Raw genomic sequence first — 23,478 nt, forward strand, 5'->3', positions numbered from 1 at the left:
GTGACCTGGGGTGGGCCAGGGCGAGCCTGCAAGTTTCTCCCCTCCCGTGGGAGTGGTGGCCTTTAATAGTGTGTGTTTAGAGCCCTGTGGAAACAAGAGGGAGGCCCCAGTGCCCATCCCATGAGCCCCACCTGCCTCCCTTCCTGTTACCTGAGCCTGGGAGGGCTCCACGGGGCTTTCTCTAGCCTGACCTGCTTAGCCCAGAGGAACCAGGAACAGGCCTGGGGCTTCCTGGTTGGCATTCCCACGGGCAACTCACAAAGGAGAAGGGGAGAGAACCCACAATTTGATACAGGCTTTTGTTCCCAGACGCTAATCCTAACTCCTCTGAGTGTTTCTACTTTGCACAGTGAACTTTCTCCTTAGATCTCCAGCAGCTGCTACCTCCTGGGGGTGGGGGTGGGGGACAGAGTAGAGTGGGTGGGCGGAAATCTGAGGGTCCACACGGGGACTGTGGTCACCCCTCCGTGTCCTCTTTCTCAAACTTGGGCCTTTGGCTGCTTGGGAGTGTTTTATTCTTTTGCCCTCCTCCCAGGTCCTTCGTGACTCTCTGCTCTGCCTGTAGCCAGAGGCCTCCACGTGACCTACCCTCTGTTCTCTTGCCCAGTCCATGCCCTGCGCTCGCCTCCCCATCCTCTCCAACCACTGGCCTCCCTGCTGCCTTTCTGTTTTCAGGCATGGTTCCACCTCAGGGCCTTTGCACCTGCTGTGTTCACACGTTTGGATGGCTTTTGCCCTGGTGGTGTGAGGCAGTGTCTCCTCGTAGTTTTGATTCCCGTTTCTCTGGTGGCTGTTCACATTCGGTGTTTTCTCATGTGCTTACTGCCATTTATAGGTCTCCTATGGAGAAATGTCCAGTGAGATCATTGGCCCATTTTTCAATAGAATTGTTTTTATTATTGAAGCTGTAAGTGCTCATATGTGGTCGTTGCAAGTCCCTTATATATGTGATTTGCAAGTCTTTTCCTTCATTCTGTGGGTTTTTTTTCACTTTCTTGGTAGGATTCGTTGAATCACAGACGTTTACTCTGAATGAAGTTGAGTGTCTCTTTTGTCGCCTGTACGTACCTTCGGCGTCATCTAAGAAACGATCGCCTAATCCTGGATCATGACGTGCTATAGTATCAGCTCTTCCGGTTTCTGACCCATTTGAATTTACTGTATTTGGTGTGAGAAATGGATCCGCTTCATTCTTTTGCATGTTAACAAAACCTGAGTGTCAGCATACCCGGCGACTTACGTTAAAAGACTGTTCTTTCCCGCGCTGGCACTCTTCTGGAAACCCAGTTGACCATAAATGTGAAGGTTTATTTCTGGACTCTGAGTTCCATCCCATAGATCTCTGTGTCCTTGGTGCCAGAACCACATTCTCATGGTTAGTAAAGCCAGGCACTTTTGAAAGCAGAACATGCAAACTCTTTAATTATGTTCTTTTTCTAGATTGTTTTGACCACCCAGGTCCCTTGAGTTTCTTCATAAAGGTTTCAGATCAGTTGGTCAAATTTCTGCAAAGGAGCTAGCTGAGATTCGGATTGGGACTGTGTTGAATTTTTAGGTCAGTTTGGGAGTATTGTCTTCCTAGTGATAGACTCTCTTCCCCTCATTTAGATCTTCTTGCGTTTCTTTCAATAATGTTTTATGCTTTTCTTGTGTTAAATTTATCATTACATATTTTTCTTTTTTAGTGGTTACAGCTTGTCTCCTGCAACCTTGGCGAGTTTGTGTATTCTGATAGTTTTTTTAACAGCCTTCTCTACTAGGAGATCGGAGTGTCTGCCGCTACTTCACTTCTTTCTTTTCCCCTCTATGTGTTTTCCTTGTTTGCTCCTCATCATTCTCCTCCCACCAGAACATCAGCTGCTCACCTCCGTGGTCCGAGTGTACAGCCCAGGACTGCGCGCTCTGAGCGAGCAGAGCCAGCCCCCTTGCAGGCTCCTGCTCCCCCTGTGGCAGGCACCGCCTTCCCGAGGGCACCTGCCCGTGCCTGCCAGGGGCTTGGAACTCTCCCATTCTACCCCTTCTCTCTTGCCCTGGCCTTTTCTGTTGGTCCCCAGTCTTGGGACGGCGGGGGTTTGCTGGAACTCACCCTCCTGATAATGTTGGTGACTGAGCACCCCTGGATCCCCAGAGCCTTCATCAGGCGAGACCCTCCCCAGGCCAGATCCTTTGTGAGACTCTCCTATCTGAAGACACTGGGTGCCCGCCCGCGAGTGAGTGTTGGGCCTGCTCACTGAGGCGGATGGAGAGGTCGAGCCCAGCCCGAGTGTGAGAACTGAGCGCAGGCTGCCTGGCCTCCCGTCGCAGCTAAGCCTAAGCTAAGCTAAGCCCAGATGGGGCCCCTCGTGGCAGCCAAAGCTCAGGCGCTTTCATCTGCTGAGGAAAGGGGAGATCATGTGTTCCTCCGCACTCATGCTGGTCCCTCGGCTTTGAATGTCACCCCCATTAAGAACTCCCCCATTTGGGCCCGAGCTTGACTGTCACTTCCCAGGCATCAGTCATCTTCCCTGACTCACCCTGTCCCCCACCCTCTGCTGGTGCACTGAGTCATCACCAGGGTGACTGTCAGTGTCATGTTGTGAATAAAGTTCAGCGAGGTGGCCAGCCCTGGTGTACACACAAACACTTGGCACTCACAGACGCGAGTGGTGCCTCAGGTGCACAGCTGGGCTCCTCTCCGCAGGCTCTCCCGGCTGCTGAATGGCCCGTGTGCTACCGCTTGGCTGAATGCTTGGCGGTGGCCAGACGGGCCTGCGTGCAACTCCTGCCTCATTCCTCACAGGATGGGGGCTGCTCTTGGAGCCTCGGTGCCCTCAGCTGTAGAAGGGGGTGGCGTCCTGCTACCTCCCTGCTTTCGTGAAAAGCAAACAAGCCTGTCCCGGAGGTTCCTGCTTTCGCTGACTCCCCACCCTCGGGCGACTGGCAGCTGACCGCGCTCCTCGGGTCCCTGGGGTGTGGAGAGGTCACTTCCTCAGCTGTTTGCTTGGCGGTTCCTGTCAGGTGGGATGAGGCTGGAGATAAGGTCTCTCCGGCTGCCCCTCCTTTCCGTGCCGCCCCTTCCTAAGCCCTGGTGTTGTCAGGCTGGCTGTGGGGGGACGGGAGCCGTCAGGGGTGGGAAGCTCGTCTCTGCCACTTGCCACCCCCAGGCCTGCTGAGGCCCCTGCAGCAGCTGGGAGAGGCTCAGGGGAGCTGCTCCCACTCACTCCCAGGCACGCGATTGCCTCCCTGTGGAGGGGACACTGAGTGTGGTTGTGCAGTTAGCATCGGGACAGCTGAAGTCAGGCCGCAGGCCTGCAGTGGTGAGGGTTCCACATGCTGGAGCCAGGCTGCAGTAGGCCTGAAGGCCTGAGCCCACAGCTGCTGCTTCCATTGAATGTGGGGTTGGGTAGTGGCAGTTGATAGTGGCTGCCCCCCCCCCCCGCTGTCTTTGGAAGCAAGGTCTGTGCAACAGCACAGACACGCTCGCGTGCACCCCAGCTGGTTCAGTGGTGGTTGGTGGAGAAGAGGGGGCCTGTAGCCAGGGCCTCTGTGCTCGGGGTAGCTGAGCTCAGGACGCAGGCTCAGAAGGTGGTTGATTGTCTGGCCTGGGGAGACGGAGCCTCAGTCCAGGTAGCAGGAGCCTGGCTGAAGGAGAGCCCAAGCCCACAGAGCCCGTGGGGGGTGAGGGCAGTTGTCCCTGGCCTGAACTCACCCTGCCTTTTGCTTTTTTGGTTTTTATTAGGCATTCTTTGTTTTTATTGCACTTATGCAAGCACAGTTTTGTTATGAAAATATAGTCACTTTGTAATACAAAGTAAAAAATGAGAGCTCCCCACCCCTGCACTCCTGCAGCCCTCCCCACTCCCCCTCAAGCCCTGTCCCTGTGTGCTTGTTGGCTCATCTGTCCGGTCTGGCCCCCAGGGAGGAGGTGCAGGAGAACTGTGTGCGGTGGCGGAAGAGGTTCACCTTCGTGTGTAAGATGAGCGCCAACCCGGCCACTGGCCTGCTGGACCCCTGCATCTTCCGCGTGTCCGTGCGCAAGGTGAGGCCAGGCTGCGGGGTCAGGGAACACTGTGAGCTTGGGGCTGAGATGGGTCTCAGCCCATCCCCTGACTTGACCCCCCTATCCCTTGTCCTCTTGCCCTGGCAGTTAGATTTGGGGGGAATTGGAAACTCACGAGGTGCCTGGGGTTCCTAGTTACCCTCTACTTGTGTCTCTCTCCCTGTGCAGGAGCTGAAAGGCGGGAAGGCGTACTCCAAGGTACGTGTGCGTGGCAGTCAGATGGCTGGGCTGGGCAGGACAGGCATGAGAGAAGCTCCCAGAAGAACATGCAGCCTCTTCTCTGCCCCAGCCAAGGGACAGCCCTCCACGAGAAGTAATGTCTCGGGGAGATTCCTCATCCAGTGTCCCTGCACCTGAGGTGAAGGCAGCAGCATCACAAATGGCAGGAAGTTCAGAGTGAAAGGGCAGTTTCCACGCCCTTGCTCCCCAGACCTGTCCACCATTTTGACTCATTAGTGTCTTTTCAGACCTTCTAAGAAGTGGCCATGGTGGGTGCTGTCCTAGCACAGAGCAGGAGTAGACAGATGCACGCATTAGAGAAACACGTGCTTCCGGTACGGGCACTGTGTGTGCGGACGGTGGAATTCTTAGTTACAGAGAAGGGACTTGTTCCAAATAGGCTTTTTAGGTCTCATCACATCACAAGTATCTTTTCACATAGTTGCAGATTTCTTTTTGCTTCCTAGTGGCAGCAGTGCCCTGTGTACTAGGTGGCAGGGACTAGCTGGTCCCGCTGTTCAAACCAGGGGCTGTGGTTGCGTTCCCAGCACGCCCCTCCGCCCAGGGCTACACACTCAGCCGTTCCCACTAGGAAGACGGGCGAGGCGGCTCGATGGGCCACCTCGGACTTTGATGTGCTAGTTCAGCCCTACACCCTTGACTTCTCCATGGGGACAGCTGGCCCGCCCTCAGCACTGTGGGGAGGCGGCCGGATGGCAGGTGGTGGCTCTGTCCCAAGGGACCTGCCTTTGCCTGACTGCACTCTGGTGGAGGAGGTGTGTGCCCCTCTGTGCAGCGTGGCCCTTCCAACCAGCCCAAGTTCAGGAAGTGCCATGCGTGGCCCAGTGCTTTGCCCTGGCCAGGGCGCGAGCATCCACCCATCTCCACAAACAGGCAGGGCAGCTGGGAGTGAGCTGTGGAAGGTGCTGTGAGGGTGGAAATCCCACCTCCCTGTGGTTCTCACTGGCCAGGACAGCTGTCCAGCCAGGAAGGTGCCACCAAACTGCCAGCCGGCCCCTCCTCACACAGCCTGTGTCAGGCCTGCTGGGCCCCTTCCTGCCCCTCTCCAGTCAAACTCCCACCCAGGCTCTGCCCCCATTATACTGAGGAGGAAGCAGGCCCACAGAGGTGCAGCCTCGCCTCTGGCCCGGCTCTGTGGGTTAGCTGTGTAGGGCCTTCTCAAGTCACTTCTCCTCTCTGAACCTTTATGCCCTTGTCTGTAAACTGGGGTCACTCTGCGTGGATGGCAGGGCTGGGATCTGAACCCAAGGGTGTGTGTGCCCCTAAACTCTGCAGCAGAGACTTGCATGCCGGTGCTCCATAAATATCTTTAATTGATTTAGTTGTCCCCCAAGTCCCTAACCTAGCACCTGTCACCATAGCCTCAATTTCCCTTCGTCCCCCCAACCTGGTGGGCGTGGCTTCCATCTAAGAGACCTTCCTAACGCATGACCCACTTCTCTCACATCCTCACTTCTGTCCCATCCTTTTCTCTCTAATCCCAGGGTCAGCCAGGAGTTTCCTCCCTTGGCTCCCACAAGGGTCTTCTGCCCCCCTGGCAAGCACCCCTCCCCTGGCCTCCTGTCCCCCCGCAACGCCAAGTTCCCATGGGCCGTCCCTCCTCCCTGGCCCACTGGCCTGGCAGCTCCCGACAGCACTGGCCTTGTTTCCTGGGGAACAATGTGTCTGTGTCACAGACAACAATGTCCTTTCATCTCAGACGCTGCCCCACTGCATGCTGGGATGCAGCACAAAGGGTGCTTTGTGTGTCTCAGGGATGTGAGCTCCCGACTTTGCCACATCGGAGCTGCCAACCAGGGCCTCTGTCCTTGGGTGCTGGTTATGCAACAGTGGGTCTGGGCTGCGGGGGGGGGGGGGCCAGGGACGGTGCCTGCCTCTCCCCCTCCCCACCCTGGCAATGCAAGTTAACCCCTGCACTGCTAACCCTGCACCCACGCCACCTCTGTCCCTTCCAGCTGGGCTTCGCCGACCTGAACCTGGCTGAGTTTGCAGGCTCTGGCTCCACGGTGCGCTGCTGCCTGCTGGAGGGTTATGACACAAAGAACACGCGCCAGGACAACTCCATCCTCAAGGTGCCGGGGGTCTGCTGCCTCCTGCCCCACCCCAACTCCAGGAAGGGGGAGCCTGCCTCTGCTGGGAGGGTTGTTTAAAATGCAGGTTTTCACCTTGGGTGGGCAGTGAGAGGCACTGAGGCATGGGCTGTCCTGGGTCAGGAAATCACCATTAGAGGCTTGGCATAGCCATCCGGCCTGTTTCCTCATCCACACTGGGGGGCCAGGGCATGGGCCCCAGTAGTCTCTGAGGTTCTGGTGAGCACTTTTGATGAGGTCAGCATTTCCAGGTATTGACCCCACCTTGCCTTCTGAGGCCTGACCACAGTGCTCAGGGGTGTCTTGTCCAGTATTGCGATGGGGTTGGAGTTAGGGAGGGGGATGCCACGGATTCAGGGTCCCAAGAAAGCTTGGCCCCAGCTGGATGACTCTTCGTGCAGTGCTGCCCTCGGCCCCACCTGAGCTTCCACCTGAGCTTCCGTGGCGCATCTGTGAGAGAGAAGGGCCTGTCGTCCTGGACCCATGGACGAGGGCACAGACAATGGCCGGCAGTTTCCTACTCCCTCTCTGCCTTCTGGGGACTGAGATGTCTGGCTGAGAAAATAGTCCCAACCACACCTCTGTGAACTGACCCTGGGGGGGGCATAGGCAGAGGAAGAGGTGGTAGGCGGGCTCTACCTCCTGGCCCTCTGGCACCCCTTGCAAAGTGAGCAGCGCAAGATCGTTATTGTCACTTTAAAGCTAGGACACAATGGGAGCCGCCCAGAAGCCCCCAGATAGTAGCCCCCCAGTCAGCTCCAGTCTCAGTGCCTGGAGGCACAGAATGGGCAAGCTGGGCAGGAAGGAGGCTCCCACAGCCCCACTGCACCCTCACCAGCCAGGAGTTAGGAGGGTTCCGTTCTCCGTCAGAGGAGATGGATGTGTGAGGCTCTGGGGCTTCGTGCAGCCGTGCAGTGCATGCGTGGGGACAGCAGAGTCCCGCAGGCCTGGGCTAGGTGGCGGGCAGGGTGTGGTGAATCTTCCCTTTCTCACAGGTCACCATTGGCATGTTCCTGCTCTCTGGGGACCCCTGCTTCAAGACGTGAGTGCTGTCACTGGCTGCCCAGGGCGTGGGACCCCTCCCGGGCACGGCGGGAGGGCAGGCAGTTACTCTTTGCTCCTCCATGCTCTTGGGCAACTCTGTCTGCATCAGACCTGAGGGTGGGCCACCCCAGTCACACCCATCTGTCCTCTCCAGGCCACCGTCCACTGCCAAGTCCATCTCCATCCCGGGCCAGGATTCCTCCCTGCAGCTGACGTGTAAGGGTGGCGGGACCAGCAGCAGTGGCAAGAGCAGCACCAACTCCCTGACAGGGTCCCGGCACCCCAAGGCCCGGCCCACCATCCTCAGCTCAGGTACTGCTCCCTACCTGCCCAGCCCACCCCTTGCTGAAGGCATTCATCTGCAGTGTCCCCAGGTCCCCAGGGCCTTTTCTGGGAAGAGAGGTGGGGTGGTGTTAGCACGACGGTGCCTCCCTTAGGCCGACATCTGGGCCCCTCCCTATGCTGGGTACGGTGTTTGGTGTCAGGATCCTGCAGAGCCCTGGACCAAGTCTGACCTGGTGTCCTGGCCTAGTAGGAGAGACAGGTGTTAGACAATAAGCCAAGTGCACGTCCACCCGAGTTGGTGAGCTGGGCCTGGGGTGGACACAGTGTTCAGGCAGAGCGGTGTGCTGTGGGGGGCTCTTGTGCGCCACCTGCTTAGCCCTCATCCTTCCGGGCCTTGTCCTCCCTGTACGATGGGATCAGTGATAGAAACTGCATCTGGGTTGCTTAGGAGCAAACTGAGCACAGCAAGCCTGGCCAGGCGGTCAGCACCTGGATTTTCCTGGGCCATATTTCTAGCAAATTATCATTAATGCTATAAAAAAAATCCAACAGCCCAAGTTCTCAGAGGAGACGACGAGGCACTGGGTAGAGGTGGTGCCTCTAGGAGAGGGGGCTTCAGTGTGCAGCCAGGGGTGTTGCCCCCACATCTAGTGCTCTGCAGGGGAAGCAGATTCCTCAAAATAGGAGCTTTGCTTGGCTACTGCACCCTCTCTCTGGGGGTGGGGTGGGGGTGAGTTCAGAGCTGAGAGGCTAATTTGCAGGACCCTAATTTGTGCCACAAGAGTGATTCTAGTGGGCAGGGGCCTCTGGGGCCTCTGGCACCTCTGGCTGTGCAGGGGAGCAGTGAGTCCCCACTGGCCCTGAAGGTGCACTTTCCTCCATTCCCATTGCCTGCTGCAGCCTGGGAACTGCACCTGGGGTTGGGGGCTCCAGAATATGGGTGCATCCCTTCCCAGCACAGAGGGTGCCTCGGCCAAGTTGTCCAGTGCCTCGTGTGCCCCTCGGTGCCTGCGCTTCTCTGTGGCCCCCGCCCGTATCTGCAGAGAATCTTTTGGGACTTGGCCAGACCAGAGACACGGCAGGCCTGGGCTCCAGCCTGTGGCTGGGTGTGCTCCTCTCCCAGTAGGGGGTGGATGATCCCTCCTTTCTCCGTTGACAGGAGGACTGGGGGGCGTTGACAGGAGGACTGGGGGGCGTTGACAGGAGGACTGGGGGGCGGCTACTTCCTTAGCCCTGGGGGAGCCCTGGGTAGATGGTGGCCCGTGCCTCTTGCTGGGGGTGCCCAGAGTTTGTGTTGAAGATGGGCTGTTTGGGGGCCTGGCCACTCACTCCCTCTCAGCCTTACTTGTGGCACACCAGCTACGCTGCCTCAGGCTCCCTCAAGCCTCAGGGCCTTTGCTCCTGCTGTTCCCTTTGTGTGGGAGGGGCTTTCCCTGACACCTTGTCTGAGTTGTGGGCCCCCACGAAGGCCACCTCCTCAGGGAAGCCTTCCCTGATCCCAGACCTGGCCTGGCCTCCATCCCCACTGCTCCTGGCTCTGCACACACTGCAGTTGGGATAACTGGGTCACACTTGGTTCTGCGTTCTTCCTCTCCACTGGCCTGTGACCTCTCTCCTGTTGACGCACCCAGTAGAGCCCCTCTGCAGGGTAGGTGCCGAGGGCTAGCCCGGACTGAATGAACCTGGTTCAGAGGGGAACTGTGGCAGGTTGCTGCTCCCTTGAACCTCAGTGTTACAGTGGAAATGCACAGTGCCCGACCCCCAGCCCCCGGCCAGACTCAGTGAGGAGATGTGTGCAAAGGGTGAGGGCGAGCACCCAGTCACCTGCCCTGCCACATCCTAGGGGTGCCGGAGGAGCCTGACCAGAACCTGTCCAGCCCCGAGGAGGTGTTCCACTCTGGCCACTCCCGCAATTCCAGCTACGCCAGCCAGCAGTCCAGGATCTCAGGTGAGTGGCCACCAGCCCAGCCCTGGCCGCGCACGTCCCCGGCACCCAGTAACAAACCGCCGCCCGCCCGCCAGGCTACAGCACAGAGCACTCGCGCTCCTCCAGCCTCTCGGACCTGACGCACCGCCGCAACACGTCCACCAGCAGCAGTGCCTCGGGCGGCCTCAGCATCACAGTGGAGGGGCCTGAGGGCAGTGAGCGCGAGCACCGGCCCCCCGAGAAGCCCCCACGGCCCCCTCGGCCCCCACATCTGTCGGACCGCTCGTTTCGGTGAGTCCCACTCTGTGCTCCTGGAGACCAGACCTCTTTGGGGGGGCTCCCTGAATCTCTGCAGCTTTACCCATAACACGGGGACACCAGGGTCCGCCCCTCCGGCCTGCTGTGTGGGGTTCAGCTTATCTGTCCAGAGTGGGCCCTGTCAGTCTGGGTCTGAGCCTTTGGCGCTCCATGGAAGTGGCGGCACGGCTGTAGGCAGGCTGCTTAGCCTCCTGGAGCCTCAGAGTCGTCCTCTCTAAGGCCAGGGAGACAAGTGCTTGCTCCGTAGGGCGGATGTGAGGGCCCAGGCCTCTGAGCGCTGTGCCTCTTACCCACTGCCCTCCCCAGGCGGAAGAAAGACTCGGTGGAGAGCCACCCGACCTGGGTGGACGACACACGGATTGACGCGGATGACATCGTGGAGAAGATCGTGCAGAGCCAGGACTTCACAGACGGCAGCAACACTGAGGGTGCGCTGGCCATGCGGGTGGCTGAGGGCGGTGCCACTTGCCGGCTGCCCCCGTCCCACTCAGCCCCCATCCTCCCCTGTGTCCCCACAGATAGCAACCTCCGGCTGTTTGTGAGCCGAGACGGCTCCACCACGCTGAGTGGCATCCAGCTGGCCAACAGGTAGGGGGGCAGGTCAGGGTGGCGGCTGGGCCCAGTGGTGAGAGCAAGGTCTCTGACCGTTGAGTGCCAGTCCTTGGCACCATGGGGCGACCTCAGTCTCTCCATCTGTCAATGGTGTGGATCACGCACCTTGCCTGGAGGTAGGCGGGGGACAGGCCCTGCATTGATCTGAGGGTTCCAAGGTATATTCTTGGCAAAAGCCTCGGATGGGCTTGGTACATAGCGGGGCCTTAAAAAGCATGTTTGGACCCTCCTTTCCTTTCCTTCTAGATCTGGGAACCCCTAAAAAATTACCTGTTTGTTTATTGAGCACCAGCTGTGCATCAGGCCCTGGGCTGGGTGCTGGGGAGACAGCAGTGAGCAACACCTTTCTGCCCGCTTGATGCTCAGAGGCAGGAGATGGGGGGCGGGGAGTGGGCAGAATCAAACCTGCTTGAGCCCCATCTTTAGGGCTGGCTTCTCATTTGCTTGCAGCAGTGCCCCAGGACCAGCCTGGCAAACTGTCAAGTCAGGGGTTCCCCTAAGGATGAGACAGCATGGAGGAATCTGAGGGATTAGGGGGAGGGGGAATGAGGAGATGCAAACACTCGATCAGGGTGCAGACATCATCCTTCTGAGGGTCTCAGCAGCCCTTTATTTATACATTTCAAGCAAACCAGGAGAGTGCATAAGCACATGCATTAAAGGCAGGAAGATAACAATCATCACATCTTTCTTAAGAACAGCCAAGGGTCTATTTGCCCTCCTGCAGAGGTAGTGACATTTATTATTCTTTGATTTAAAGAAGGCATGGTTGCTAAACAGAAGTGTTCTTAGAGTAGCCATTTCCCTTAAACAGTCATTTTATTACTAGCAAAAAGCTTATGTGACTGCAGCTAACATTTCTCTGTTTGCCATAGAGAACGCTTAACTAAGGGCTGGGGGAAGCAAAGGGCAGGAAGTTCCCTGGGGGAGGGGAGACAAAGGGATTTTTTTTTAACTAACCTATAAAGTTTAGACTAACATATAACCAAATGATTAAAGCAAAAAACAGAAGGCTTTTATATAGAAATCATCATCTATAGTATATTGTTTTAATATTGATTCAATATTAAGGAACCAAGGGCCTGGAGGGCAGTAATGCCAGGTGAGCCGCACTGGCTCTTCCCTAGCCCCCAGCTCTCAATGAAGGGAGGAGTTCTCCTAATCTAACAAAAGAGTTTTTTCTCCCTATTACTCCTCTACTTACCTAGTCAGCCTAGTTTTCGTATCTAACTTTAAGATCAAGGAAAAAAATTCCTTTTTCTGTAAGATTGCTGATTGTTGTTTTAAGGAGCTACAAACATTTCATCCGAGGCAGGGCCGGAGATGGTTATAGTTTTTGGTTCCCAGAATGTTTAATACTTGACATCAGTACTTGTAACATTGACTATTTCCGAGTGCATTATTTGTGCTGCCGTGGTTATTAGCTCGACAGTCACAAAATTGTGGTTGACTTATTCTTGAATGCACACTCCACCAGCTACTATACCAGTTGTCACCTCCAGGGGAGTCAGCCCTAAACAAACAGGAAGAGTTTAGCAGGAGCAGCGATGGCGCCTCCTGGCTTATTCGGAATTTTCTTACATTTGGAGCATGCTCCTGTCTGCCACCCACCTGCTGTCTTTAACTTTAAAGTAAAAGAATTTCCTTCTCCATTTAGCCCTGGCCTCAAAAGGCCACATCTCCATATTAAAGACTTGGCCAGGGACGTTTACAGCTTTTTGTTCCCAGAAGTTTTTTTTCACTTGTTAACGTAAGGCCCAATGTTGAATTACTGCCTTTTGGCAGAGAATTCCTAATTTTATAGAAAATGTAATACTTGTATCACGCAGTGCCATTTGCCATCAAATTGGTTATTCAGTAATTGATCAAACAGCATTTGCAGTTTTACTTTTAAATGCGTATTTTAACAATGGTAGAAACTAGCCATAAACAAATGAGGAGAATCTAGCAGGAGTCAGCTAACGAGATTCCTGACTTTTCAGGAATCTGCCCCATGCCCGACCTTTGTCAGACTGTTATAGGGCAGCCCCGATATTGAACGGGTTCCTGGCTGTGGGTCCTCACCCGCACACTTAAAAGGGACTTATTAATACTCCACTACAGGCACACACAAAAGGTTAATAAAGGTTTATTTACAAGGGAAAAGGAAATAAGGAAAATGGACAACTCAGGGAGAAAATAGGGAAATAAAGTCTTTAATGCGTCCTACCCGATCCGCCCACCTAGAAACCCAAAGGCACTCTCAGAGCTGGCCAGACGCTGAAAGCTGGCGGAGAGCCAAAATGGGGGAAGCCCTCCAAAGCCCACGTGTCTGGCTTTATACCAACCTGGCTGTTTAACCCCACCCTCAGGTCCCAGCCACCTTCCCTTTGGTGGTGATGGGATTTGGAGTTCCCAGAGTCTTTGGCTTTGGCCTGGGGTGGGGGTGGAGTCCACAAAGCCTGTATGGAATTAGCTTTAGGACAGCCTTTTCCCCCTAGCAATTCCCCCCTTTCACTTTTTGCCACCATTTTTAGAACAGGCAGGTTTGCAGGGTTTGGGCTGCCCCTCTCCCTGCCCCATAACAAGACCACGAGTAGCATGGCTCCCAGCACAGCATGTTTATTACTCTTGCGCCCCGCTCGCTGAGTGAGTGAGTCAGTGGCAGAGCTTCCCACCAGCCAGGTCGTGCAGAGGCTTTGCCCCAGGGCCTGATGGGAAAGTACCCATTGACGGCTGGAGCCCACCCAGGGGACTTGGCTGGGTCCAGGACCATCCCTTTGTGCTGCTCTGTCTACCCCTGCTGGCTGGGGCTTGAAATTGCAGCTGCCATCCCCCTACAGCCTCCCGGGCTACCCTGGATGGGGTGGGTGAGAGAATAGTAGTCTTCCGAGGCTCGAGCACCCCACCCCCTCTGCCTCCCACAGAAGATGAGGAGACTGGTCTAGGGGAGGGAAGAATCCAGCCTAACTGGCAGCAAGGTTTAGCAGAGCTGTCTGCCAGGCCACGAATGACCATCCTGTGGGTGGACCTGGCCTCATTTGGGAGCTAGCCTGTCAGGCTCCCCGCCCTTCTGCTGCCCTCTCAGCAAGCCTCACGACCCCACTATGTCTATTTCTTTGTCTGGCGGGGCCGGCACAGTCCCTCCCTGTGAGAACGAGGGCAGCGTGGCCAAGTGTGCAAGTCGCTAGTGCCCAGAAAGGGCCGGGACAGCGCCTGTCCAGCGCTGCCTCGCAGGCTCCAGCACTGGCCACCTGTGTCACCCAGGGCAAGTGGCCCAACTTCTCTGAGCCTCAGTCTCCTGCTCTCCAAAGTGGAGCCAGTTTTTAGTGCCTGCTTGTGGGGTACTTCCGAGGGCCTGGCCTGGCGGAGTGTGAAGGAGGACAAGCTGACCTGTCCCCCCCCTCCCCCAGGGTCTCCTCTGGGGTCTACGAGCCAGTCGTGATTGAAAGCCATTGAGGAGCGGGTGTCCAGACCGGAGAAGGGCCCTGCCTTTGGCGGCATCCAGACCTGCGTCATTCCACGAGGGACCTTCCTCCTCGGATCCCAATCCGCGCCGCATCTCATCTGTGCCTCCTCCACGCACTCCAGCCCCAGCCCCACAGCACATTCCATTGTCCTCCCAGCCTGCTGGGACCCTCCTGGCCCCTCAGGGCCCAGGTACCACTGTGAATATTCTCCTCTGAACCACTAGAGGGCAGAACACGCAGGCCCACGCAGCAGGTGGGCAAGACAAAGATGCCAGGACTGCCAGCTGGAGACCAACCTGTCCCCTCGGCAGGGCCGCAGCAGCTCCCACATGCTGGACCCAGAGTTGGCTTGTGGCCGAGGGGCCGCTTGCCCTGTCCTCCCTGCCCCGCTCCAGGAGCACCGGCTCAGCTGTGTCCTGACAGGGCCTTGCTTCCTCACCCCCTCGCCATTGTGGGGGGACAGTTCACCCCCGGAATCCTGCCACCGTGGCCCTCTGGCTACTTAGTGCTTCAGCTATCCTTGTCCTTTGTCCCGGGGGACCCGCTGGCGGCCTCTTCCTTGGAGCCAAGATCTCAAACTTCCTCCCCCAATACTGCAGATTGAGACAAATCCCCTCCCCCCAGCGAATGTTCTCCTGCTGCCCTGGCAGCCTGCACTTTGCACATGCTCGTCTCCAGCACAACCCCGCTGGCCCTCGCCTGCCCTTGCCCGAGTCCCTCCCCAGGGTTCCTGGACGTGGCTGCTGTGCGGCTGGACCGTGGCGCTGTGCCTCTCCCTCCATTAGCTCCAACTCAGACCTGACGCCCAGGCTGAGAAGGTGGTTCTCTTGCTCAGGGCTGGGTCCTGAGCTGCTGGCTTCTTGTAGGTGCCTCCCAAGCCCTTGGAGGTTGGGGGTCTGGTCTGGCCGGCTGGTCTGGCAAGCAGAGCCCCCTCTTGCTCCCCTCAAGGTCAGCTGGTCTGGGCTGGGTGGGTGCTGGAGAGGCAGGTGGGCTGAGACTGGACCAACCTGGAGCCGGCCTCCTGGCCAGGAAAGCCTCAGCCCTCCTCTGAAAGTATCTGCCCACTTCCGGGCAGGAGAGGTGGGGTCCTTTAAAGGGTGTTTTCCCGGTGGGGAGCAGTCTGGGCCTGCCCCTGCCCCCGCCCCCCTCTAAAGCCTCTGCTCTGCACTTTCCCCCTGGGTCCTCATTACTTGCTTGAAGGTGGGTTCTGGCTGCCAACCAGTCCCTGGACAAGCTCCCCACGCTCTTAAATCTCACTCATTTTGTATAAACCAGCCGGCTGGTGTTTACTTAGCCCTAAAACTTTTTTTCTTCCCTTCCTCCTTCCTTTTTCTTACTTTTTTTTTTTTTTTTTTTTGGAGCTCACAGTTTGGTATTGTCTGCTCCCCCAGGTGAAGGGAAGTGGTTCTGTTCTCTGGCTTACCCCTCACTGGGTCCCAGCAGTGCTGGGCATCTGGATGGGGCCCCCTGGTAGATACTGGCTCTCTCTGGGGGTGGGGTGGGGGCTTCCTCCCCAGGCCGGGAGGGGTCCTGGCCCTTCTGCCCCAGCTGGCAAGAGTAGGGGTCTTGGTCTTGGAACCTCTCTGCATTGGGACCAGAACATTTCTAGGATTTCTGTTGCTATTGTTTTTAATCACCTAACTCTCTTAGAAAAGGAATGTTAGAAGGTGCCTGCTGAGGCAGGAAGGAGCGTTTGCTCTGACTAGAGAAGGATCTGGTCAGCTCTGCGGGTCCCATCCTGCCCCGCAGATCCCTGGCTGGCACTTTAAAGGGAGTGGTCCATGCTGTCTCCAGATGAAGTGACCCAGAAGATAGGGGCACACGGCCCTTCCCTTCTGCGTCTTCCTAACCTCAGCCTAGTGGGGAGGTGCATGTAGGCTGCATTTGGGGTCTGATTTCAAAGTTCTAGGGCTTCAGACATAAAGCAGCTGGTGTGGTGCTGTTGCAGAGACCCCCTAAACCAGGACCCCCCAGCCCTGCCAAAGGTGAGCGCTGAGTTTCACCCCAAAAAGGAGACAGCCTGTCACATTCTCCCACACCAGGCCCTGGGCCAGGGTAATGGACTAACCGAGTATTTGGCCACAACCAAATTATCGCTGGTTGGAAGCCGGAGGCCGGAAGTCCTGGCCTCCTCGCCATGGAGGGCTCTTAGCCCTCCGGTCCCCTCAAGCTCAGCGAATTTCCACTAGGCGCCCACAGCTCCTGGACTTAAAATTCTATATAGAGATAGAATATATTAGAGATATTTTTGGAAAGGAATTGGTCTATGCAATGACAGTTTGGAATCCTCTTGAAAGACAGTTTAACGTTTTTACTAGGAGATTTAAAGAAAATAAAGGTATACGATATTTTTAGTTTTTTTCTTTTCCTGGTCCCCCCACAAACCCGCCACATGGCATGATCTGCCAGGATGGAGAATATCTGTTTTCCTCTCTCCAGGAGGTGAGCAGGGAGATTGGGGGGGACGGGAGGCCTTTTTATTTTACTCCCCTGCCCCAACTCCCTGGGTCAGGGGGCTGTATTTGTATCCTTGTCCCAGCTTCTATTGTAGAATAACATTGTAAGGGGAAATCAGCCTAGTGTCAGTGTCTGGTTTGGGGGGGAAAATAAAATTGTTGCAGTTTTTGTTTTTATGGCTCCTTGGGTTTTCTTTGACATGTTGACTTTGGGCCTGAGATGGCATCAGAAGGAAGCCACTGTGTAAGGTGACCTTTGGAGTGGTAAAGGTGTGGGTGGTGGGGTTTCTCCCAGTCCTGACTACAGTTTTGGTGATTGCCCCAGATCCCTGAGGAGGAAACTCCCCCCTGCCGCACACAGGCTGTTTCTTGTCAGTCTCACACCTAGTAAATGGCAGCTCTGGCCTCAGAGGCCCAAGTTCTAACAACTATTCTGTAGAACTCCCCAGCAGTCCGGGTGGCATCTTAAACACGTGGGGACATGGTGCCTCAGTTCCTTCAGATGCAAATGGGGTTGTGGATCACATGAACGAGTGCTTGACAGTAGGGGACAAGCAGTGTGTGATCCCAACTGCCCGAAGGCTTCCCCTCCTATCAGACTCTCCAGGTCTGGGCCCTCACTCACTGCCTATGAGTTCACAGAAGCCAGGCTGCTTCACCACACTGGGTAAGGCAACTCGCCTGGGCCTTCACTGAACTCAGAAGTACCAGAAGCAGGGCCTCCCCAGTGGCGCAGCAAGTTGAGCACAGCACTGTGAAGCTGTCCGCAGCCTCTGCAGCACGGGTTCGGTTCCCGGCTGGCCAGGGAGAAACCCACATGGCGCAGCAGACCTCTCCTGCCTTGCCCGCTGCTCCTCTCAGCAGTATCTTCAGTCCATCTGCTTATTCTGCTCCCCGCTCTGTCTCTGGTGAATTCTTTCACCCTCCCACGCCTCTGGCCTGTACTCCATTTCTTGTATGTATAAATCTTTTCTTTAAAAAAAGTATCAGAAGCCCCAGTGGCCAGAGGAGACAAGGCTACCAGACTTTGTCCTTGCTACAGCAAGGCATTACTGCCCCCCCTTGTCAGAACTGATGCCTGCACATGGCCCTGGAGGCAGTTCCTCTTCCTGCTTTCTGCACAGTGAGGGAAGGAAAAGTTGCCTCCTGGCTGAGCCAAGGTCTTTTCTGAGATAGGGAAGGAACGGGGCCAAAAAGGACAGTCCCTGTCAGCTTTCGGAGGGCAGTCCCAGGAGCCTAAGGAGAGGAGTGCTGCCAACAGGAGCAGATCCTGCAGTCCCTCAGGAGCCGAGAGTCCCTGATGCTGTGCTCTGTAGCATTCCATGATCTAGACAAGCTGCTGACGAGTCACTTCAGGCTGGTTGAGTCAAAGCTCCTTTCATTCTGGGTCCTGGGGATACAGCAGTGACCACTGTAGGGGCAGGATGGTCACAGAGCAGGTTTCTATGATTCGAGCAGTCCTGGGTAAAGCAGAGTCCTGGAGCCCTCGGTGGCTTTCTCAGGCTTTTATTGAGCTTTACATGTGGTGTGGCAAACAGGTACATGGCAGGCAGGGGTGCCGCAGGGCCAGGAGGCCCGGAGGCTTCCAAGCCCCCTGCAAGTCTTCACTCTGGGCTTCTCTGGCTTCTTTCTCCCCTTCTCTCTCCTGCCTCCGCTTCTCTTGATGACTATCTCAATAACCCTCCCATGGCCCACAAAAGTAAACAACACAACAATGTAACAACTGCAGGTGCCCCATCAGGTGGGGCAATCCTAATGGTGGGAGGGCAGAAAAGCCTGAAAACCATTTACCCTACTCCACACACACCATCCTCAGGAGATGGCCTCAGTCAGGTGGGCCGGATTAACAAGTTGTCATCCTCGGGTTGTGGAGCACGGAGGGAACCCCTGTACCCAGCTGCAAAGGCCACCTTCCTGGGACATGCACCCCAGTGAAGCCTGATGGGTAAGGAGCAGCCGGCCCTGAGAGCTGTGGGCAAGGGTGTTCCAGATCCAAGGGGACTGTGATGTGGCCCAGGCGCTCCTTGAGCTCAGAGGAAAGGACCTCCAAGACTGGGGAGGGGCCTGCGCCGGGGAGGGGGCTGGGGGCTGGGTGGCTGCCTGGCTGTCCCAAGACCTCAGGAAGGCCCCAGAGGCAGACGTTATGGGGAGAGGGGGTCTCCCCTGCACAGCCGATCAAAACCTTCCCACACCTGGGGGCCAGTGTGTCCTGCCCCCCCCGGGCCTGGCTCCCCTCAACAGGCTCCTTAGGGCCTCCGGGCCGGGAAACAGGGCGCCGCTTCACCACGGACGCAGCCGTGATTAGCAAACCACCTTTCTCTGCGCCTCATTTTCCCCACCCTCCTCGGCCCCCGCCCACGACCTTTTCCTGGGGCGATTTCGAAAGGCGCGAGGCCAGGAATGTCGGGCCCTCTGGGTTTCCAACTGCGGGGAGGGAACGGCCCCGCGGCCCCCACACGCCTTGAGGGACTACATTTCCCGACATGCAAAAAAGGAGGCGGAACCTGCCCGTCTCGGGCGGGCCTGAGGACTACGACTCCCGGCGTGCCCCGCGGTCCCAGACCAGAAGGGCCCGGATCCGGAAGCGGATGTGGCTGGCTACTCCGGCGGCGGAGCGCGGAGGAAATGGTGAGCTTGGGACCGGGTGTGGGGGGTGCGGGGCGTGTGGGGGTGGCGCCCAGGGTCGTGGCCCACAGGCTGCTCAGAAACTGGGATTCGGGCATCCAGAACTGGGGTTGTCCTCCCGCCGCCCACTGGACGCGTGAAGACATAGACCCGGCACACTCCCTGCCTAGAAATTGCACCCCCGTGGCGTGAATGGGGAGTTCAGAGAGTAATAAGCCGGCGGCATTCCCCCTGTCCCGCTCCCCCAGTTAGCGCCCCTAAATGGAGAGTCGCTTCGTCAGTTGAGGCCTTTCTTTTCTCCAGGCCACGGGGACAGACCAGGTGGTGGGACTCGGTCTCGTCGCTGTTAGCCTGATCATCTTCACCTACTACACTGTGTGGGTGATTCTCTTGGTACGTGCGCCCCACCCACCTGCCCACCCCTCACCTTGCCCCCTCCCTGGGTGGTGAAGCCGACCCCTGGCATCACTGAAGCAATCACTATGTACCAGTCATCGTGCTCGGTGCTGTACCCGCATGTCCTCAGAATAGCGCCCATTCTAGAAGTTTTTAGTGGTGTCCCCGTTTTATAGATGAGGAAGCTGAGGCTGAGGGAAAAGGGTTTGGCCCAGAGTCTTGTTCTTAACCGCTGCACTGTAAAGCTGTTCCAGGTTTGCTTTGTGGGGAATTTTTCTGCTTATCCTACTGGCTCCTGGGCATGAAGTGGGCTAGTGAATTTCCTTAGGTCCTTCTGGGTATTTGGGGGGACGAGGGGAAGAGGGTGGAAAAATATATTGGTTACTGTTTAAGCTGTACATTGTGTTTGGGAGGCAAAATCTTGGGCAGAACCTGGTATCCTGTGGCATAAGATGTCAGTAAAGAAGGCCTTGAAACCCAGGCTGGGAACCTCAAGTATGCACCCTTTGCTCCTGCTAGGCAAAGATAGGCTGTGAATGCCGCAGCCAAGTCATTTGTCTTCTGTTCACTGCCGGGTCCCCAGCACCAACTTGGGGCTGATGCCAGGCAGGTGCTCAGTAAATGTTCAACAAATGAAGGGCAGACACAAACCAGGACATGCAAAATACCATTATGTTAAAGAAAAGCAAATGCCCTCCAGTGCTTTGAAAGGGGCAGCTCCTTAGAGGAGGTGGGATGTTGGCTGAGGGGGAGGTCAGGCAAGGTGAGTGCTCACCATCTCTCTGCCCTCTGTGCCAGCCATTCATTGACAGCCAGCATGTCATCCACAAGTATTTCCTGCCCCGAGCCTATGCTGTTGCCATCCCACTGGCCGCCGGCCTCCTGTTGCTCCTATTTGTGGGTAAGTCGTCGCTCCCCTCACTTTGGGCAGGGGTTCCCCACTCGCTGTACATCTGCTTGAGGCTGTTGGCCCCCGGCTTACCCCCTAGGTCTTTCCTGTTCATCCTTCAGGGCTCACCCGCTGGTCTCCCCCTGGCCTCAGGCTCACTGAGTTTACGTGCTGTCTCCCTTTTCCCTGCCTGCTCCCTCCTCCACCACCACCATCTCTCTGCTCACACCTGAGGCCTCTCTCACCCCCTTGTCACCCTAGCTCATCATTCCTGGCACGTCTCTTCTCCATGGCTTAGTGTGCGGGCTTTCTGGGGACAGGGACAGTCTTCATGGCTGGCCACCACACTGTCAGTGCTCAAGAAGGAGCCAACCTCATGACTGGGTGATGGGGTGGGGGGTGCATGATGAATGCTGGGTGGGTGGGTAGGAGGGTGCACAGGTGTTTGAGTGAACAGTTGGGTGGGTCTTGTGCTCTGTAGACTTTGGGACACTGAGCCCAGCTGCCAGCCTGTGGTCAGCGCTCAGGGAGCGTTCAGGGAGAGGGCTGGCTGGCCTGGAGGGTAGCTTGCCAGGATGTGGCTCCACACTGCTTGGCACTGTGCCCTAAGCCTCAGTCTTACCCAGCCTTTCTGGTCTGTACGTTCCAGGCGTGTTCATCACCTACGTGATGCTGAAGAACCAGAAGGGGACCAAAAAGACTCAGTGAAGGCCCGGATGAGGCTGCAGGCCTCTCTCTGCCTCCCCTCCAGGGAACAACCAAGATGGGAACCCAGAGACCCCCCTAGGCACTGTGGTCCCCTCAGGTCTGGCTGCCCTGCAGACATCCCCATGAGATGGAGTTGTTCAGGACTCACCTTGACTGACCAGAGCTCCTGCTCCCCTTTCTAGAAGCTAGAAGGGAGGAGCATCTGGAAGTCTTTCTCTCACCCCATTTTGGCTCATGCCTAAGGTCCTTCCCACTTTACCTTCAGACTGCCTGTTAATTTTTTCCTTTGGATCCTACCCTCTTGCCTCAGTTTCCCTTCTGTCACATGCTGATTTGGACTTGGCACGTGTGACCCCCCACATGCCCTATTCCTCTATGAAGGCAGCTTTCCTGGGTCTGAGGCGAGCCAGACCCCACAAGGACCTCTGGAACCTGAAAAGCCTCCAGCAAGGACTGACAGGCCCCAGGACTACCGCCAACCTCGTGGCACCTTAGGGAGCCACACTGGGCCCCCAGATCAACTCCTCGTGGAGGCCCAGTCCTCACGCCAGTGCATGGGGGAGAGCCGAATAATAAATGTCAATGCTGTGTTTGTCTTGTACCATCCCTGAGTGGGGCAGATGGACCCCCAGGCTGGAGGAGGCTGGTGGCCAGCCCAGAGCCTTCTCAGGTGTGCAGAGGGCCCTCCTGCGTCATCCCTGTGTGGGCACAGGAGAAAGTGGGGCGGGGACAGATGGTCCTGCTAGTGTAGGTCACAGCTGGGGAGTCAGTGGAAGTGGGGCCGCCTGTCAGACACAACATAGCCTCCCCCACCCTCTGCCAGCCCAGCCAGCGGGCACCAGTATTCCCCTAAAAGCCCCAGCCTGCGGTTCTCTCATGCCCAGATGCTCAGCTCAGCTTGCTGCTCAGCAGTGAGGGCTGCTTCTGAGCTGGAGCAGGGCTGCTTCCACTTTTGGGGGTGACAGAGCTGACATAGGCCCCGCTCCCTTGCCCCCCCACCCCCCAATCTTGCCGAGCCGCTCAGGGCAGCCAGCTGTCCCATTACCAGTGTGCACCTCCATCCCTCTCTCCGGGAACCTTGGCTCCCCTTTGGGCATCTGAGAAGAGAGGCCATTTCCAGGCCCTGGCCTCACCCCTGCTTCTTGTGCTGTGCAGCCACACTACCCATTGGGCCTTGGGTCCTGTCTTCCCTGCTGTAGTGGGAGGTCCCGTCAGTGCCTCGGCCTTTGTGGGTCTCCCACGTTCCCACTTGAAGACCCTCCGTCGAGGCGGTAGTTCCTTTGGGTCTCATTTGACAGCCAGATGTGAGCACCTGCGCTTGTGTTTGCTCTGCCCCACTCCCTGTGCTGGCATCACGCCAGGAGGGTGGCACCCACTCCGCCCGTCACGTCGGTCTGGAGCGGGGAAATACCTACCATGCTGATCTGTGACATCCCCGTGGGTGCTCCCCACGGGTTCCTGGCGGCTTGTGCTGATGTCTCCAGCTCCTCTGTCTGGGAGAGGGCGGCTCCTCGGGACTCAGAGCCCTTACCCCCGCCCCCTGCTCTCCTGAGCCACTTTGTTCTTACCCAGGCTCGCCTCCAGCCCCGCTCTCCTGAGCCTCAGTGCACCTGACCTCCCCATCTGTTGTGGTGGCCCCTCAAATTCATCCTGTCCTGAGCAGGATTCTCTCTTTGCCCCTCTCTTGACTGCATCATCCTGCCCCCGACCCCAGCCTGTTCCTGCCAGGCATCACTAACCCCGTGTAGCAGCAGTCATCCTCCTGATACAAAGACCCCGTCCCCTGCTTCCTCACTGCTGCTCCTGCCCACTCGGGCCCCCTCCAGCCTGCACAACCACTGGCCTTTAAAAAAATTGAGCATCTTTCTCACATTCCCACTTCTAGTGCCTCCGAGAACCCACAGCATGCCCACTCGCTCCCTGCAGTCACGCTGGCCTTTCATTTTGTGGGACTCATTGAGGCCCCTGGCACATCCTGCTTGCGTGGGTCAATATAGCCTTCCCAGACTGGTGTGTGCCAGGCACCAGGAGCTGGGGTGGGAGCCCTGTGTGGTTCCTCCCTTTCCGACCCGCCTGTGTGGAGGGTGTAGCAGGAGGAAGAGGTAATAAACCAATAAATAAGTGAAGGAGACAGTCTCTGACAGTGTTAAGAAGGATGAAGCAAATGGGGTGATGTGATCAAGAATTGGGTTAGGGGGCCTCCCCGGTGGCGCAGCGGTTGGGCGCTGGGTTGCGAAGCTGCCCACAGCCTCTGCATTGCCGGTTCGATCCCCAGCTGCTCCCCGGCCACAGGAGGAGGGTCCCACATGGCGCGCAGACCTCTCCTGCCGCCCGCTGCTCCCCTCAGCAGTGTACTTCGGTCCTTCTGCCTGTTCTGCTCCCCGCTCTGGCTCTGGTGAA

The 23,478-nt window shown here is 57.1% G+C and overlaps 2 protein-coding genes across 2 annotated transcripts in view; both read left to right on the plus strand.

The window, feature by feature from the left end:
* Window positions 1-13,993, plus strand: part of EEIG1 (estrogen-induced osteoclastogenesis regulator 1) — a gene marked incomplete at its 3' end in the record, with an annotated part of 30,599 nt that extends 16,606 nt beyond the window's left edge. Inside the window, exons 2-11 of the mRNA XM_084237459.1 lie at window positions 3,898-4,018; window positions 4,208-4,237; window positions 6,235-6,351; window positions 7,365-7,411; window positions 7,568-7,725; window positions 9,542-9,646; window positions 9,721-9,916; window positions 10,250-10,371; window positions 10,462-10,531; window positions 13,948-13,993. Of these exons, the coding sequence (XP_084093585.1) occupies window positions 3,898-4,018; window positions 4,208-4,237; window positions 6,235-6,351; window positions 7,365-7,411; window positions 7,568-7,725; window positions 9,542-9,646; window positions 9,721-9,916; window positions 10,250-10,371; window positions 10,462-10,531; window positions 13,948-13,993 (1,012 nt within the window). The remainder of the gene's footprint in view (window positions 1-3,897; window positions 4,019-4,207; window positions 4,238-6,234; window positions 6,352-7,364; window positions 7,412-7,567; window positions 7,726-9,541; window positions 9,647-9,720; window positions 9,917-10,249; window positions 10,372-10,461; window positions 10,532-13,947) is intronic.
* Window positions 13,994-18,943: 4,950 nt separating this feature from the next.
* Window positions 18,944-21,078, plus strand: DPM2 (dolichyl-phosphate mannosyltransferase subunit 2, regulatory; the record flags this gene model as incomplete). The annotated part of the gene is made up of 5 exons (XM_084236307.1): window positions 18,944-19,088; window positions 19,256-19,293; window positions 19,389-19,478; window positions 20,280-20,382; window positions 21,020-21,078. 5 exons carry the CDS (start codon window positions 18,944-18,946, stop codon window positions 21,076-21,078), a joined length of 435 nt encoding a protein of 144 aa, XP_084092433.1.
* Window positions 21,079-23,478: the final 2,400 nt, after the last annotated feature.

This window comes from Talpa europaea (assembly GCF_964194135.1).
Source record: "Talpa europaea genome assembly, chromosome: 7".
Taxonomy (NCBI): domain Eukaryota; kingdom Metazoa; phylum Chordata; class Mammalia; order Eulipotyphla; family Talpidae; genus Talpa; species Talpa europaea.